Source organism: Panthera leo, chromosome A2 (genome assembly GCF_018350215.1).
Source record: "Panthera leo isolate Ple1 chromosome A2, P.leo_Ple1_pat1.1, whole genome shotgun sequence".
In the NCBI taxonomy this organism is placed as follows: Eukaryota; Metazoa; Chordata; class Mammalia; order Carnivora; family Felidae; genus Panthera; species Panthera leo.
Genome location: NC_056680.1, coordinates 72,201,188 through 72,220,081, shown reverse-complemented (window position 1 = coordinate 72,220,081; position 18,894 = coordinate 72,201,188). Strand labels below are relative to the sequence as shown.

The following is an 18,894-nucleotide window of genomic DNA, read 5'->3' as shown; positions in this document are numbered from 1 at the left end:
GGGTAGCTTAGTGGGGAGGCAGGTGGATTATGCAGAATCTCAGAGCCCTCTGTCAAGAATGAAACAAAGAAAGCTTTGCAGAATTTTGAGCAGAGGAATGATGTGATGTGACTTAGGGTTTTAAAAGGTGACTCCAGCCGCCTTATTGATAATATATTGCAGGGTAAGCATGCAGACAGGGAGTCATGATAGGAGGCTCCCACAGAAATCCAGGCAAGAGGTGATGGTGGCTAGATCCAGGATGTTTATAAAAAAAGAGGTTGGATTCTGCATATATTTTGAAGGTAGAGCCCATAGGAGTTGCTGATGATTTGGTTATGCAGTGTCAGAGAAAGAGGAGTCAGGATGACTCCATTTATACACCATGTAAACAAGCATTAGCGTTTCTGTCCTTCCGTGTTTCACATATTTCTAGTGGCCTTGTTTCCTAATCTAGGATTCGAGTTAGGTGGCTTTTTCTTTTTTTGTCTACTCCTTCAGTTATTTACTGGACACTCACCAGGTGGTAGACGCTATGAAAGATCAAGATGAGCAGAACATTAATTCTGGTCTCAAAAAAGATCACAGGAGGTAATACAATCAGAGTTTGAGATACATCATTGAGGAAAAAACAGATCAAATGTTGGAGGGAACCAAGCAAGAGAGATGTTCCTTTGACCTGTGAGAACAAAAGGAAGGCTCAACAGCAAATTAGCCTGAGCAGAGCCTCAAGAATAACATGGGCTTGAGGATGGCCATGTTGAGATACCTTCCAGGTCAGCAAAGGGGCTGGCACAGAGTCAGAGCCAGGAGAGAATGAGCGCAGTTGGGCTGGAGGGAAGAGCTGGGAATAAAGATTAGGCAAGAAGCCCTCCTGTTTCAGAGTGCTTGGGCCCAAGGAGGGGGCAGGAAAGGTAAGTATGGGAATATGTGAGAGGCATTTCAGAGGCCAGAGCACTGGGATAGCAAGTTTACAAGGCAAGGCTGACGATTAAGGTGGTTGAGAGTATGAACATGCCAAAATGGAAATAGGGGCATAGAGGGAAAGCGTTTTCTAAAATCCTTCCCTGTGGACGTCAGCAATAAAGTGAAAGGGAAAAATTAAGATCAATTCTTGTGGCAAAGAGTCAACACATCCGCATTTTCCCAGCAGCAAGTTTGGGGACCTAATTTTCTGGATCCTCCATTTGCTTGGGCTATGATTGTGATTTGTGTGATCTCAGACACTCTTGGGAAAGCAAAGCTGAAGACGGTAGATATAAAGCTGATTCCTTTAAGACAGAGATTAAGAAGCACAGAAAAATTTTATTAAATTATGAAAGACCTTCAGAGGTTTACAGAAGAACTTTTCAAAGCTCATTTGTAGTAAGAGCCACAAATAACCACCTGCTCCAGCTCTGTTCAGTTCCTCCCCTCAAAACTGAATCGAAATGCAATCTGGCTTCTCTGACTGGAAACTTCTTCCGGTATTTTCCTTAATGGAGCACAGAGGCAGAGGAGGTGAGGAGGAGGTCACTACTTTGAAGGTCTATGAAGCTTAAAATGTTCTGGCTACAGACTTCAGCTGAACCAATTTTGTTTTCCATGGTGAAGTCTAACCAAACAAAATCCTGGGAATGCACCCAAAGAGCTTGTATTGGATACTTGAATTTTAGAAGGCAAAGAAGTGGGAGAATTGATTATTTTGGCAAAGCGCACATTGTCAGCAAGGTGTTTCTTCACCCTTTTTAGTGTTTGCAGAAGTGTTGAAAATAATTAGAAGCAAACACAAATGTTGGAAAGAAGCATTAAGGGGAGCGCTTCTTCTAGTCCAGCATTTTTCAGGGACCTCAGCCACCGGTTTGGGGAGCACACTCTGAGGGGAGATGGCATGTTTGTTAATGAATATGAATAGCATTTCCTTATGGGCCATATATTTTTCCAGCAGGAAACGGATAATCTACTATGACATTTCAGTGGGTTGGAACAAGATAGATAAATCAAGTACAAGTCACCCTGTTTCTTTTTCAAATGAAAGATAAATGCCTTAATGGATTAGCAATCATGAAATATATAAGTGTTTATAATACAATACTGCTTTATAACACCATCTGCCAAAGAATGGTATTTATTCAGCCACTGATATGAGAACAGATTTTCTTCCACATTATGCAGGGAGGAAATACATCCCAGTGTTAACGAGCATGCACTTTGTATTTAGGCAGCCTAAGTAGTAACGAAATTCTTTAGTTGACCGGCTGTGTAATTTTGATAACGTTACTTAACCCCACTTTCCTTGTCGATAAAATGGTGTAATAATAATCCTACTTTTTCAAGTCATTTAGTCTTTCAAGCAAGGTGATATATGGAAAGCATTCTACCAAATGCCTAACACATGTAAGTACTCAATACATAATAGCTGTTATCATCATTCCACTGGTCCAAATTGGCTACACACAAAATGAGAGTTTCAAAGTATTTGGGCCATCTGAACTGATTGCTTTTTAAAGGAGTGCTGAGGCTTAAGGGGTCCCTCGTTTGGTCGCAGCAAACAGATCTCTGGATTAAAGATGAGGCGTCTAATCAGCCTTCGTGGGCTAGGTTATGCTGTAGTAACAGTTCCCAAGTAACACTGGCTTACAACAACACAGATATATTTCTTGCTCACGGTATATGTCCATCGTGGGTTGAAATGGCCCCAGACTGGTGGAGCAGTCACCATATCACACACTGCCAAGTCACCACACCAGCACCAGAGAGACCCAGAGGCTCTTAAGTCAGCAGTTGAGTGTTCTGGCCTGGAGGTGGCATACACAGCCCTTCTATTCACAGATTGTTGGACAGTCACATGGCCTCGTCCAACATCACAGGGGTTAGGGCATGTAATGCCAGCATACTCCTGGAAGGTGAGAATTGGAAAATCAATGGACAACACTCATGACTACCACAGGGTCATAGACACAGTTGAAAATATACTCTTACCTTACAGGTAGCGGCACTTGAAGAATTTTTTATTGAGTTGCAAAATAATGAATTAAAATTTGTGACCGCAGTAATGATAAATGGTGCTTGTGAACTCTGAATGAGACTAGGGGTGCCCTATCCCAGTGGTGGTACAAACCACATGTTGCCTTGAGTTTCTGGGATGCCTGACCACGAAAGCAGTGCCACAGATTGAGTGCTTTTGTTAAAGAAGTCCAAAGCCATTTTTATTCTCTATGGCTTTTCCCCCATCACCCATGCTATTTTAAATGGCTTTATCTGTTTTTATCTCACATCTAATGGGCTTAATGTGTTCTAACTGTGTGGCTCCATTTGGCACTTTGGATGCTATGGCTGAGAGGCGCCATATAAAAAATATTGTTATTGTTATGATGATGAGTTCAAGCACTGGAGGGGAAATTGTGAAACAACTCGGTACTGGAGCTATCATTATTTTCAGCAAAATAAAGTTTGGCTTCTTAGTACACTAGTAAGCCTTGAAGATTAAATGGTATCTACAGCATGTATCTTAGAGATGGGCCAAAGAAGTCAAAATAAAAACGTTTGATATAGCATTTCATATATTATAAAACAGATGTTTGCTTTTAAGTATTCATGATATTTTTAAAAGTTGACACCCATATCAGACATTGAAAAAAAAAAGATCCACACACTTAGCATCATTTTTTTTATTCTTGCTTCCATTATGATTGGACAGGCCAGCTATGTTAATTAACTTAACCCTTAGCGTTGACCATTTGCCAGTTTGCTGTGAGGTTGAGCAATGGATTGTTTCATCACTTTAGAAATGCATCATCAAGACGGGAGGTGCATGGAGTTCTGGAAAAAAGGACTGTTTAGGTCCCTTCCCTCATGATGATGATGTGATATTATGTTCCCATTACTTGAATATTCATTATGGTTTCCCACATGTTTTTGGCTACCTCTGTTTCCTGCAACTGTTTACATTATTAAGTTGGTCTGGATTATAGAAATGTAGCTTGAATTCTGAATATAGTTAGAGTAGCTTGGGATGTTTGCATAGATTGGGTAGTTCCCTTTTTAGCCTAAGAGAATCATGGAAGTTTTCTAAAAGGAGATGAGACAAAATAGTCAGGGTCTTGTTACTGAAGGGCCTCAAACCACAGCTGGAAAACACCACAGGGCTTGTCTGAGGAATTTTCTGGCACACTAGGAACTGGACCCTCCCTGGGCCTTGAACCAGATAACTTTCCACAGAGAGCACAGGGAAGACTTCATTCCTTTCGGGGCGGGTAGAAGCGTACATTGCCTGAGTCAGGAACACGGGAAATTGGGGATGTATTGATGTTGCTCTGATCCCGGGACTTCCTACAAGGAAATTAGTGGCATATGACAAGTTAATTTGAAAAGATGAGGTAGTAATGAATACATAGTGCATGAGGTATCTGGAGGCACTGTAATCTAGAAAGACGGAGAGAACAGCCTGGTCAGAAGATGAAATGTGAAATTGTCCTTGGCATGTTCTACCCCAAGGCGCCTGAGTTCAGTTTCAACCTTAGCTAACCCCCTCTTCTTTTGCTGCCCAGGAAGTAGTGTGGCCCATTGGCAATGACTGGGGATTTGGAGCAAGACTGGGTGTGAAGCCTGGCTCTTCTTCTTACTGACTCTGTGACCCCTAGCGAGTGACTTCCCCACCAAGTCTCTCAGTTTCCCTGGTTGTAAAATGGTGATGACAATAGTAGCTTCTGGAATTATCCTAAGGGCTGAATGAATCAAATGTGTCAAGCACATAAAATAGTGTCTGGCGCATAGTGTTTGTTAAATAAGTCAAATAAGTTCCATGTTTTCTAAGTTCCTTCTCCTATACCTAGTTAAAATCTAAAGGAGTATAAAATTAATTTCCGGTGTAGGTTCTGATGCTGTTGAAAACAGTAAGTGTGCCCTTATCAGATGTGTGACATGGGTAATCTAACCTTCCTTAGCCTTCTCTTTGCTATCTGTAGGAAGAGGAAGAAAATGCCTATTTCAAGGGGTTGTAATGGAGAATGAACAAAATAAACATTTGAGAAGTGTCTGTTATGTAATATGTGCTTAAGTAATGGTTGATTCCTTTCTCCCTTTTCCTTTCCCTTGAAATATTTGTATCCTTGACTCTAAAGGAATTTTTAAAAGTTAACACTTTTATCCCCAACTTGCTGCCATGAACTGAAAATGCAGCTAACTCAGAGCACCTGGGTGACTCAGTCGGTTAAGCACCCGACTTCGGCTCAGGTCATGATCTCATGGTTGGTGAGTTCGAGTCCCGTGTTGGGCTCTGTGCTGACAGCTTAGAGCCTGGATCCTGCTTTAGATTCCGTGTCTCCCTCTCTCTCCACCCATCTCTCTCTCTCTCTCTCTCAAAAATAAATAAACATTAAAAAACAAATGCAGCTAACTTGTCAGTGTTCTGGAAGGTCTTGAAGTAGGAGGTGACCGGGGCTCTGCTGAGGAATCTAAGTTGTTAAGGCAAACTGGAGAAGAGAAGGAAAGAAAATGATAGCAGTTGGCATGTATTAAGTGCTTACTGTGTTTCTGGTACTTTCGAAGAATTTTTTTTTTTTTTTTTTTACGTCCTCACAACTTGATATGGTAGGTGCTATTATCGTCCCCATTTTCCAGAGAAAGATATTGAGGCACAGGCTGATTAGGTCGCTATCGAGGAGATACAGTTAGTAAATGGCAGAGCCAGGATGTGAAACTAGACACTCTGCTTCCAGAACCCACACTCTTCATCATCTTGCCATATCACTTGTCAAAAACCGTGGCTACAAAGTCAGCAGGTCTATATGTGCACCTGCTATACCTGCTCTTACATGCATTTCACAACCTCTCTCAGCAACATATTGCTCTTCGGGGATATAGGAATGGAATGCATTCATAAATACAAAAAACTGCCTACAGTGATCGTGAGGATCTAGAAAGTACTGAGCCCCGGGCCTGGTTTAGAGGAGGGACTCAGTAAGTAGTAGTTTCAGACATTACCATGTCTGACTTGCAGGCTGTGATGCGACTCCTCCTCCCCTGCCTCTGCATGGTGTCGGCCTCCAGCTCTTGAACTCTAGAGTCCATGAAGTTTATCAGTGCAGCCTCTCAGGAAAGCGCATGCACAGAATGCAATAGAAGTTGAAATAAAGGTCATTGCCGCTTTCCTAGAAATCCCTTGTGTGAGGGCACACACACACACAGTCCTCACTTAGAGATGGGTACAGCCTACAAGCTGTGCCACCCAGCCCCCTTCCTGGTGAAGGGCATAAGGATACCCATGGTCTTGACCACCAATCATTAGACTAGGTGGTCTCCTCAAAAGGACAGCACCTGGGGTTGCAGATTTGGTACCAAGTTATGTGCCCATTTGTTTCCATGTTTTTTAGTTTGACCTCCTCTATTAAGGCAGAGGAAAAATTTTCCCACCTTACTTTATCCCTAGGTGGCTATGACTCAGGTCCCCCCTCCCATCTCTTTCTATGGGGAACAACACTCACAGTTCCTTCAAAAATAAAAATGCCGTGTTTTCTGCTGTCAGGTCAATGGAAATGTGTTTGTTTAAGCCCAAGAATATGGAATCCCTTTTTAAGAAATGCATTTTTCTCCAAATTTATCGACTGTCGAGATTAGCTTTTTATTAATTTACTTTGCTTCCTGGGGACAGAACACATTTTGATGTGATAGATACTGAGCTAGAACTTAGTAAAGAAAAGGCTGTGCAAACATCTCATTTAAAACCTCAGCACTGGGGCGCCTGGGTGGCTCAGTCGGTTGAGCGTCCGACTTCAGCTCAGGTCACAGTCTCGCGGTCCGTGAGTTCGAGCCCCGCGTCGGGCTCTGGGCTGATGGCTCAGAGCCTGGAGCCTGCTTCAGATTCTGTGTCTCCCTCTCTCTCTGCCCCTCCCCCGTTCATGCTCTGTCTCTCTCTGTCTCAAAAATAAATGAACTTAAAAAAAAATAAAAAATAAAAAATAAAAATAAAACCTCAGCACCAAGGACGTTGGAATAAATACAGTTACCATGAAAATACAGTGTTTTGGAATATGGACATTTAGATGGTAAGTGGCTTCTTAAATGTATGTATATCCTGGACCCAAATCTTCTCTGAATTCCAGACTCGCATAACTAATGGCCCACTCACCTCTCCCCTTGGCTATCTCACAGACACCTCAAACAGCATGTCAGAAAGAGAATTTGACTTCTGCTTCCACCCAAACTTGTCCATACAGAATCCATTCAGTCTTCCCCATCTGGCAAATGGCCCCACCAGTTGTTCAATCCAGAAACACAGGATTCTCCATTGCTCCTTCTCTTCCCCACGGCCCATGTAATCCATCAGCAAGCCCTCTCATTCCTATCACCAACATGTCCCTCAAATGCATCCACTTTTCTCAAACTCTACAGGCACCACCCCAGTCCGGGCCACCACCATCTTTGCTGGTCTGCCCACAGCAACCTCCAAACACATCTCATCTCACTCTCTGCCTGGCAACACGAGTGTTGTTTCACTGCTCTCAAAGCTCCAGTGGCTTCCCATGGAACTCAGAATAAGATCTAGCTTCACGACTATAACTTCTGAACTCTTTGCTTCTTCTAAATCCTCTTCTACACTCTGTTCTGCCTCTTCCTCCAACTTCATTTAGAATCTCTCTTCTCCTGCCAAATTGAGTTCTAGCCACATTGGATCTTTTTTTTTTAGTTTCTTGAACATCAAACCTGTTCACACTGCCTGGACTTTTCTTTTCTCCACTAGTTGTACGGATAGCTCAATTTAGGGCTCAGCTTAAGGATCATCTAATCAGTCTGGCCTTATCACACATTCCATCTAGAACAGTCCTTTCCTGCTACCCTGGCCTCTCCCCACTCTGCCTATAATATTCTTTTCTTTCCAGCTAGATTTTAAGCAATTTTATTTTTTCTATAAAATTTTAGCTATTTATTTAGTTGCTTGTTTATTGTCTGTTTCCCAAATCAGAATATAAATTCCATGAGAGTAGGGACCAGATATGGTTTTTTTTTGTTTTTTTTTTTTGCTAATATATATCTAGCTCATAGGGCCAAGATCTTGACACAGGGATAAATACTAAAAAATTATATGTAGACTTAATTAGTGGAAAAACTAATTAAAATGACATAAATGGTACTTATTCAAATACCTTTAATTACTGGCAGTCATTAATTCAATACATTTATGTCAAATGACAGAGCATGCCCCATGGAATCTGATACACAGATCTTGTCCTGGTTCTATTATTTATTTAGCTGCTTAACCTTAGACAAACTAACCCTTTAAAGGACCTCAGTTTTCTGATCCATAAAATGAGAGTTATAAGGGTCTCTATTTTATAAATTGAAAATTCCAATGAGATAATGCAAATAAAAAACACAATCTAGAGCAGCTGAGTGCCTGGGTGGCTCGGTCGGTTGAGTGTCCAACTTTGGGTCAGGTCTCACGGTTCATGAGTTCAGTCTTATGGTTTTTGAGCTTCAGCCCCCATAAGGTTCGCTGCTGTCAGCATGGAGCCTGCTTATGAGCCTCTGTCCCACCCTCCCCACCCCCCTGCCTCTCCCCTGCTTGTGCTCTCTGTCTCAAAAATAAATAAAAAAGCATTTAAAAAACCACAATCTACAATCATTATAGGTGTTTAAGAAAGGATGTTTGCCATTATCTTCATTTCATAGGACCGTAAAAAGCATGCAGGACACATTAATAAACCCAATTGGCATGTTCCTGCCCTCACAGGAGATACGGACAACTAAGTAGACAGTGGAATACAATATGCCTAGTGCTGGTATAGAGGATGCACAGGTAATACGTACTACCCAGATGTTCTTGGCATCAAGGTCAACTGGATTTTCTTTGTGTTCCATCAGTTACTTAAAATCTTGCCACATTATAATTTGCTTCATATTTGGATCTTTTCTTTCTTATGCAAATTTCGTTTTTCTAGAGTTTTTAATTATTATTTTCTTGTATAATGTAATTTTATCTTCTTTTAAAATTTTTTTAAAAATTTATTTCTTTTGAGAGAGATGGAGCAAGTGGGGGAGGGGCATAAAGAGAGGGAGAGAAAGAGAATCCCAAGCAGGTTCTGTGCTGCCAGTGCAGAGCCTGACATGGGGCTTGAACTCATGAGAGCATGAGATCATGACCTGAGCTGAAACCAAGAGTCAGATGCCTAACCGACTGAGCCACCCAGGTGCCCCTAATTTTATCTTATTATTACATTGTTCCAATCTTTAAGTTATTCTAGTTATACAATTAACATTCTTCTTGCTTTCTTAGACTCCTCTTTTGAATGTCTCTGTCCTCTTCCATTTCTATGTTATTGACTGTCTTGGTCTGAGCTATCATCCTGGGACTTTCCTTCCCTGTGCTCCCTGGTTGGTTCTGAGTATCAAAATTTTCCATCATTTACTCCCATGTTTTACTGGATTCAACATCAAGAAATTATTTAGTAAACTTATAATCTTTGAAAGTTTCAAAAGGTCTTCGCACTTGATTAATCATTTGTTTGGATATGCAGTTCTAGGTTGAATATCATTTTCATTTAGAAACTTGAAAGCAAGCTTCATTTTCCTTCTAGTTGCAAGTACAAACTAGTAAGTTAGTCTGAACTAACACATTCAATCCTTCCGCTTTAAGTTCTACTTCTATTTTAAGACCTGTCTCGGGGCGCCTGGGTGGCTCAGTCGGTTAAGTGTCCGACTTCGGCTCAGGTCATGATTTCATGGTTTGTAGGTTTGAGCCCCACGTCGTGCTCTGTGCTGACAGCTCGGAGCTCATGAACCTGGAGCCTGCTTTGGATTCCGTGTCTCCCTCTCTCTCTGCCCCTCTCCTGCTTGTGCTCTCTCTGTTTCTCTCTCAAAAATAAATACACATTAAAAAAAAAAAATAAAGTAACAAGACCTTTCTCCTCACCACGGATTTTAAGTTCAGAATGTCTTGGGGGGTGAAATGGGCCAATGAATACCCATTTCCTCTCAGTCTCCTTGTAGAATATTCTGGGCTTCAGATTTCTCTCGCTCTTTTTCACACATCAACATTATCCTATCCATGTCATTCTTAACTTTGTTGTAATATCCTATTCACCAGTGATGCTACCACCCACTTTCTTTACTCTTGAAGTTTTATATTTGTTTAACTTCTAAACTCTTATGTCAGTGGTACTTCAAGAGAGAGTGAAGATAATATTTGTGTTCAAAGACCCACAAAATACAACTTGAAATTATTGTACAGGTTGCCATCGTTTGGAGGCACTATAATTTATTTGACCAGTGCCCAAGTTTTGGACATATATTCCAATATTTTTTGATAATTGTGACTGTGTGACCTCTTCATCCGGAAGAAAGGGGTTGGAGATAGACCTATGGGAGCAGTATGTGAGACAAAGAGTTGCTAAACACCGGGTCCTAACAAGGTCACTTTTGGAAGCTAGAAGTTTTAAAAAAAAAATACATACAGAATTCCACACAGAGAACCCTCACAGCCTGTAAATTGTAAATTAGAAAGCTCTGTGGGAAGGAGATAGGTCTTAAGAATATAAAATGTATTTGGAAATTTGTATAGATTCTTGCCTATAGAATTTGTCGACATTCCTCATTACATCCATAGAAGAAAATTTTTGAAGCAGGATTTCTCCATCCAAGAAACTCGTCGTACTGAGTTGACAAAATTCCCTCCAGAAGGGTTGTATCAGTTTATACTCCTACCTGTCACTGACCTCTTAAAAACAAACCAAAATAGCCACAAGATTTGCTAATTTTACAAACAAAATTTTACCTTATTTTATTATCTTCATATGTATTTCTTGGATTATTACTGACAGTGAATATTATCCATGTTATGTTACCCAAATGCTCAAACCAACCCTCCATAGGTACTGTCAACCTCATTTTAGAAATGTGTAGACTGAGGCTCAGGGACTTTAAGAATTCTCAAGATCACACAGCTTGCAAGTGTTTGAAAGCATATGTGAACATAGATGTTACTTTGCCAAAAAGTAATTTAAGAACATGTGACTTATCTGCTCATCTTTTTTTAATGGAAGATCAAATTATTCATTCTTTCTGGACCTTAGATGTAAATAATTATGTCAAGCATTTTCTACTTCTTGAGACAAATGTATTTTAAGAACCCTTTATTCCCTTTGTGCAAAGTCTCGACTGGAAAGGATGTCCCTGGTACACAGGATTATTGCACAGGGCTGCAAGAACAGGGGATTTCAATTGATTCATGAGAAGTTAGCTTTCTCTGGGATCTGGATATCACTTTTAATTGTCCCATTGCTTAACTATATATATATATACATATATATATATATATATATATATATGTATATTTCCATTGCAAAAATACATATGACTATAAATTTTTGTTTTTTAATAAACCACGTGGCAAAACAATAATTATTTTAAAAATGTATAAAAATTACAATTTGAAAATTGCCAGTACAGTAGATATATATATACACTATATTTTGATCTTAAATTAGATGAACAAACCCCAGCTTCAGAATCGTTCTGAACTCAACCATATGCAAAATACCTGGTTTATGACAGCGCTTATGGAAAAACATATACAATTTATTAAATTGTGATATGGTTTCCTTAATAATATACACTTATTTAGAGAAGCATAAGCTTTCCAAACATACAGTATCTTCCAGGTGTCTTTATGCCAGCAATTCTAAAAACCAAGCAATACCATTCTAGTGCTTTAATAATACCATTCTAGTAAATGGTATGTAGTAAAACCATTCTAAATTCTTTAAGACTTTTTGTGCAAACTGTTAAATACCCTTCATCCCAAATTGGTAGCATAGTCTTTAGTGTATATCTGGAAGCTTCCAAGAAAGAATAGTGTTTAGTGGGAGTAACACAAATTGAACTGCCCTTTAGTATGGCTGGACCTGAAGAATTCCCTTATGCCATCACTGCATGGAAGTTCAAAGTTCCATGCTGCAAGGTGGATGAATCTCAAAAACATGCTAAGTGAAAGAAACCAGACACAAAAGGTCACATATTGAATGATTCTATTTGTATAGAATAGGTATATCCAGAATAGACCAATCCAGAGACAGAAAGTAGGTTAGTGGTTGCCAGGGATTTAGAGGAGGGCCGAGTTGAGGGAAACTGCTTCGGGCCCAGAGGGTTTAACTTCGGAGTGATGGAAACATCTTGCAACTTCTAAATAGAGGTGGTCATTGCACAGCATTGCGAATGTACTAAATGCCACTGAACTGTTCACTTAAAAAAGTTTCTAAGTTTATTTATTCATTTCAAGAGAGGCAGAAAGGGTGGCAGAGGAGGGGCAGAGAGAGAGGAAGAGAAAGAGAATCCCAAGCAGGCTGCACACTGTCAGCTCAGAGCCCACTGCAGGGCTTGAACTCACAAAACTTGAGATCATGACCTGAACTGAAACCGAGAATCAGATGCTAAACCAACTGAGCCACCCAGGCACCCCTGAACTGTTCATTTTTATGTTTATTTTATTATTTTTAAATGTTTATTTCTTTTTGAGAGAGAGAGAGAGAGCACAAGCAGGGGAGGGACAGAGGGAGAGAGGGAGACACAGAATCTGAAGCAGACTCTAGGCTCCAAGCTGTGAGCTCAGACCCCGACGCGGGGCTTGAACCCACGAATCGTGAGATCATGACCTGAGCTAAAGTCAGATGCTTAACCGGCTGAGCCACCCAGGTGCCCCTGAACTGTTCACTTTTAAATGGTTCATTTTATGTTATGTGGATTTCCCCTGACAAATTATTTTGTTTAAAAACCCAAGTTCCTGAACCTAACAGAACCAAATTTGGAAACTGACTCTTCCTACCTGGGTGATGTTGGACAGATTATTCTCATTCCCTAACCTGAACCCTAAGCCTGTACCTAAAGTCTCCTTTAACTTCAGTGTCCGCCCAGGATTGTTGTGAAGGCTCTCTAACAGGACTGCACGGTGGCTGAGTTATCGATCCCAGGTTCTTATGAAATATTTGCAGCTATCGTGCTACAACCACCAGCAGCAATCCCAGCAGCGAGTTCCAGCCCAGATTCTCAGTGTAGTCAAGTGACTATTTTCCAGCTGGTAGTCACGCTCCAGGAATTCTGTTAGGAAGGAGTCACATGACATTGACCTCAGCCTATACCCTCAGTGGCATCCTTCTTTCGAAAGACAAATTTTCGATTAAAACTGTTGTTAATTAATGTCAAAATGGAACGGACTCAGAGTGGTAAGGATCACATCCCTGAAACATCAAATGATCAGCCTTCTCGTGAGAGTAGTGGACCCTGCCTCCCAACGTGTGCTCCTTAACTGAAAAAGGGACCAACCAGTGAAAAAAAAAAAAAAAAACAGTCTTCCCTGGGACATTTTAAAAGGTAGCGTGAGCTTCCACGTGGAACCTAAAAACATAACAAATAAATAAAGAAACAAAAAGCAGAGACAGACCCTTAAAGCCAGAAAACAAACTGGTGGTTGCCAGAGGGAAGGGGGAGTGATGGGCAAAATGGGTGAAAATTGGGAGATACGGGCCTCCAGTTATGGAATGAATGAGGCAGGAATGAAAGGCACAGCAGGGAGAACACTGTCAGGGGGTGGCCACATGTGTGGCAGGCCCAGCATAATGGACGGACTCGTTGACTCGCTGTGTCATACACGTGAAACCGATGTAACGTCGTGTGTCCACTACACGTCAGGAAAAAAAAAAAGTAAATATAATTTAAAACAATAAAAAGAAGTGTGAGGAGAAGAAATGAATTTCACTGAGCTTCAGAGAAACAAAACTCTGGCCAGCAGCTGAAAGTTGCCATTTGTCCACAGTGGATGGTGTGTGTTGACACAAAAGCATGGCTTGGTGGGTGCGCCTGGGTGGCTCAGTCGGTGAAGCGTCCGACTTCAGCTCAGGTCATGATTTCGCGGTCCGTGAGTTCGAGCCCCACGTCGGGCTCTGTGCTGACAGCTCAGAGCTTGGAGCCTGCTTCCAATTCTGTGTCTCCCTCTCTCTCTGCCCCTCCCCCGTTAAAAAAATAAATAAATAAATAAACGTGGCTTGGGGTGTCAGGGTGGCTCAGCCAGTTGAGCGTCTGACCTCGGCTCAGGTCACGATCTCACGGTTTGAGAGTTCAAGCCCCACATCGGGCTCGCTGCTGTCAGCGCAGAGCCCACTTCAAATCCTCTGTTCCCACCCACCCCCCGCCCCTCCTCTGCTTGTGCTCTCTCAAAAATAAAAAAACATAAAAAAAAAAAGTGTGGCTTTTGACCGGCTGGGGAGGTCTGTGTCCTCTTTATCATCGACAATGGCTTCTACAAAAGTACTTTTTATTAATGGGATTCTCTGGAGAGCTTGAAGCACATTTGCTGCTTTACTAACTGACATTCTGTTACCCACACGCGCTTTGGTTTTGTGTGTTCTTCCTTTGCGCTCCCCAAATCGGGAGCAGGCTGGAGAATTTTTTAAGAGATGGAAACGTACTGTTTTGTAGTCTTCTTGCAACTATCTAATTTGTTTTCCCAAAGCCTAACCAAATTAGATGTGAAGGACAGCCAGCATCCCAGTGCTGTTAGTTATTAGCCATGTGACCTCGAGCAAAACTTGAGCTTTTTGGGCTTTCGTTGTCCTGACGTGAATGAAGAAGGAGGATAATAGAATCCATCTCCAGTAGGTGTTGAAAGTACCATTTGAGTTCCGGGTTTACAGTGGCTCAGTGCTCAGCAAACAGAGGGCAATAAATCGCCTTCTCCCCCAGCTCTGTCCGTGTCAAGAGAGATTCGGCGGCAGCTTTCTCCTCATAGTAGCCGGCCAGTCTCGTGCATTGGCGTGGATTAGGGAATGTTTAGTGTGTGCCTCTTGTCCATCACCTCATTTAATAATTTTTTTTAAGTTTTTAAAATTTATTTTGAGAGAGAGAGAGCATGCACAAGTGGGGGGAAGAACAGAGAGAGAGAGAATTCCAAGCAGGCTCCATGCTGTCAGCGAGGAGCACAACAGGGGGCTCCAACTCACAAACCGCGAGACTGTGGCCCGAGCAGAAATCGAGAGTCTGAAGCTCAACCCACCGAGCCACCCAGGCGCCCCTCCGTTATCTCATTTAAACCCTTACGTGATCATACCCAGTTTAGTTGCAGAACATGAGGCTCGGAGAATTTAAGCAATTTGTCCGAGACGGCTCTGCCACAGAGTAGGGGAGCTGATGTGCAAACCCAAATCTCCCTGACAATGAAGCTTGTACCACCAAAAGGCTTCACCAGGGTCTGGCAGAAGTTTAGTTGATCTGCAGTCTGTTGAATTCGACCCTGAATAATAAACTGCTAGACCCCCTTCCACCTGGGCTCAGGTTTCCAGCTTCAGAGAGACACTGTGTACCTGCGGTCACGGTTCGTCTGGATCCAGAGAGCCTGCCCAGTTGTGTGACGGACCCCTAAGCGCCTCTGCAACAGGACTGGAGACTTCGGAACGATCCTGGCACCCACTGGGCGTGTACATGCCGCCCCCTGCATGATGGGGGCAGGTCAGATGACCACTGCACAGTTGAACGAGACTGAGGCAGGAAAAGCCTCATGTGAAAACACACGTCTTTCCAAAATGATGGTGGACCTACACCGTTGTAACTGGCAGTGATATTCTTGGCATTCGTTGAAAACACCCCAGGCTGCTTGGGTAATTAATTTCATAGGGTTAGTCATTAACAGGCTTCCTGCTTTCCTCCTCTTTTGACAGGCCCAGCTGTGAGATACAGTAAGTTCGACATGTCAGAGGCCAGGCCGCCTCCCCTGCTTGGGCAGCACACGACGCGCGTCCTGAAGGAGGTCCTCAGATACGATGACAAGGCCATTGGGGAGCTGCTCAGCACTGGAGTGGTGACCCAACATGAAGCTCAGTGACGAAAAATGCCTTCTCAAAACCGCAATCTGAATGTACTTCACTAGCAAAAGCAATAGTCTTTCTGGACCCTTCTCCACAGTTCTGGTGCCTGCCTCTGCAAAGAGAAGTTAGAGTAATTCCAGATTTCCTGCCTGGCGCCTCCAGAATGGCTCTGGTATCAATGCATCTCGTGCTTTCTAAATGTACCCCACCTTTTACTCCTTACCATTTCCCCCCACCCCACCCAGATAATAGGTTAATTGTGAATTTGTGGGGGTTTTTTGTAAAGATTTTTTTTTTCTGGAAAAATACATTCCTCTTTCTAATTACATTAATCGCCCAAACATTTGCCCCTCCAGCCCACGCAGGTCTGAAAAAGAGCAGATCTCTTGCCGTTCTCTACTTGCACATAAAGTCCTCATTTAAACCTTTGTTAGGAAGTCAAAGCAATAAGTAGAATGACAGTTTCAGTGATTGATTTTAAACAGAATAACTTAATTTTGAGCTCATGAACCCTTTGTTAATCTGTAATTTAAACCGTGGACTTTGCTGATGTCCATTATAAAACTGAGCTTCTTTCTCTCCATGGGGGTAAATATTTGCTTTATGTTGTATTTCTCTGATCATTTCATGACATGTGGCAGAAAATCAATTTCCATGAATGCATTTTGGAATGTATGTGTCTATCTGCATTAGGGAGTGAAGAGTGGTTCTTTGATCAGTACCTTATTTTGAGCCAAGTACAAATGTAACAGGTTTTTAAACGAATGTCAAATGACTAGTATTAAATAATGTTTAAATAATGACAAATAGGAGAATATAATCTGAGCACTCATTGTAGAAGAATACATCATGCCTTAATATTAAATATTTGCATTTACATATTTAAGTTTTTGTCAGAGAATTTGAAGTATAGAAAACATTTTCTGTCCAGAAGTTAGTAGCTGATTTGTATTATGTTCTGGGATCAGTCATCTCTCAAAGTACCAATCACCAAAGCCCAAGGTATAGACCAAGGGATCAGATGATCACATCCTGATATGATCACAGTTCACGACTGTTAAGCACGCGTATCTTAAAGCCATGTCATGACATCCCAAGTGGTAACTGAAAGTTAAATTACAAATGTTCATCTTTCAAACTGTGAGTCATAGTTAGTTTTCCTTTTGTGTTCTTTTTGTATTGGAGTGATTGGAGCCATTTATGCTGTAAGCCCCAGTAGGTTTCTAGAATCAAGGATTTCAAATAAATAAGGAAATATGTCTTCTCACAGGCGTCGTGGGACTTTTTAGAAGCATGCCTACTAGTTCCTGGGAGAGGAGCGCCCCGCTTTCCTCTTTGTGAACATTTTATTCTGAGGCTCTCCTGCCTTTTGCCGTTTAGAATGTCATCATACAACGGTAATTTCATGCCTTTTGCAGTGCTTTCCTCCCTATGGCTAACCCGTAGACACACATTTGGAGACATTCCCTTCAGGCCAGATACAATTAGCAATGAAAATGGTAAAAGACGGGATGACAGAGAATTGGCAAGACCACATGATCTTGAAAAACAGATTCATCATTTCTCCTGCTGGTTCAAGTAGATTCTCTTGAAATGCAAATTGCTTGATTACTGAACAGTAACCCTAACTATCTGGGTAGCCTTGTGTAGGACGATATCGATCGTTCAGACTAGGTCACAAAATGCCTCTAAAACCTTGAAATCCATCGAGACTGTAGTTTTCATCCATAGAAGAGTTACCATGGGAGACAAATGTATCCAGATTCCACCTACACAATTCAGAATGATCCAAGAGAACTTTGAAACTGTTCGTTACCCAACGGAAAGCATTTACTCTACTGAGTTAGTGAGAGAAATCATTTAGAATATATTTCAAGTTCAGATCAATAATTAGTCCTGAAAGAAGCATTGCGCTGGCTAAAATTTCTAGCAATATGCCCAGATCAAGTTATGCTTTATAAACAAATGTGCTGTTTTAATTATCAGGGCCTATTTTCTTACACATTCCCAAAGCTGAGCACACTACTAAGAGACCATATGCTCAAGTTCAGTGTGTGTCAAGGCCCGCCTTCTGGCAGGTTTGTGTCTGAGGTTGACTTAGAAAATTCTTCGAAACTTCGTGGGTTAATCATTATGGAACTGAGGGTGTGTCCACAAGCAGCTAGTCTTCCCTCTCTTGATTTTTTCCTTCAACTTTTTGCTGCCATGGTTTTCTGGTTAATCAAGCATGATATTTTCCAGCATGCACTCTGATATTCAGAATGTTTCCCTAGAAGAAGAGAAATGAACATTGACCAATTGTGTGTGACTAGTCCAGTTATTTGGTATTCCTTTGTCTTCGATTCATCTCCTAGGAATTGGAAGTACAATCTTTTATTTTTTAAGTTTATTTTGTTTATTTTGAGGGAGAGAGAGAGAGAGAACAAGTGAGGGAGGGGTAGAGAGGGAGAGAACCCCAAGCAGTCTCCACACTGCCAGCACAGAGCTTGATGCAGGGTTTGAGATCATGACCTGAGCAAAAGTTGGATGCTTAACCAACTGAGACACCCAGGTGCCCCATGGAAGTACAATCTTGATTTAAAAAAACACAGGAGGGGGGCGCCTGGGTGGCTCGATCGGTTGGGCATCCGACTTTGGCTCAGGTCATGATCTCACGGTTTATGGGTTCGAGCCCCGCGTCAGGCTCTGTGCCGACAGCTCAGAGCCTGGAGCCTGCTTCGGATTCTGTGTCTCCCTCTCTCTCTGCCCCTCCCCCACTCACACTCTGTCTCTTTCTCTCCTTCAAAGATAAATAAACACTTAAAAAAACACACATAGGCGGTCTCATATAGGCTATTTCATATGAGGTCACTAGGCCACCTAACCCCGATAGCCCCACAATGGAGGGCTTTTGCATGAAGACTTCATGACCCCTACTTTCAGCCTTTCTCAGGGAAATCCACCCCACTCATGTCTCACCTAAATACGATATTTCAACATGGACTCTTTCATCCCATGACAGTAGCACGTTGTCTACTTGAAAAGCTTTGTCGATTTGAGTCTGGCTTGCCATTCTCCCACATAGCTCAATTTTGCCTTCGTCCATAGG

General features: G+C 41.9%; 1 protein-coding gene across 4 annotated transcripts in view; it reads left to right on the top strand.

The window, feature by feature from the left end:
• Positions 1 to 17,035, top strand: part of SUGCT (succinyl-CoA:glutarate-CoA transferase) — a 747,074-nt gene extending 730,039 nt beyond the window's left edge. For all 4 annotated transcript variants that reach the window (XM_042914509.1, XM_042914495.1, XM_042914503.1 and 1 more), the window contains one exon: positions 15,660 to 17,035. In XM_042914509.1, the coding sequence (XP_042770443.1) occupies positions 15,660 to 15,823 (164 nt within the window). In that variant the 3' untranslated portion in view covers positions 15,824 to 17,035. The remainder of the gene's footprint in view (positions 1 to 15,659) is intronic.
• The last annotated feature ends 1,859 nt before the right edge of the window (positions 17,036 to 18,894 follow it).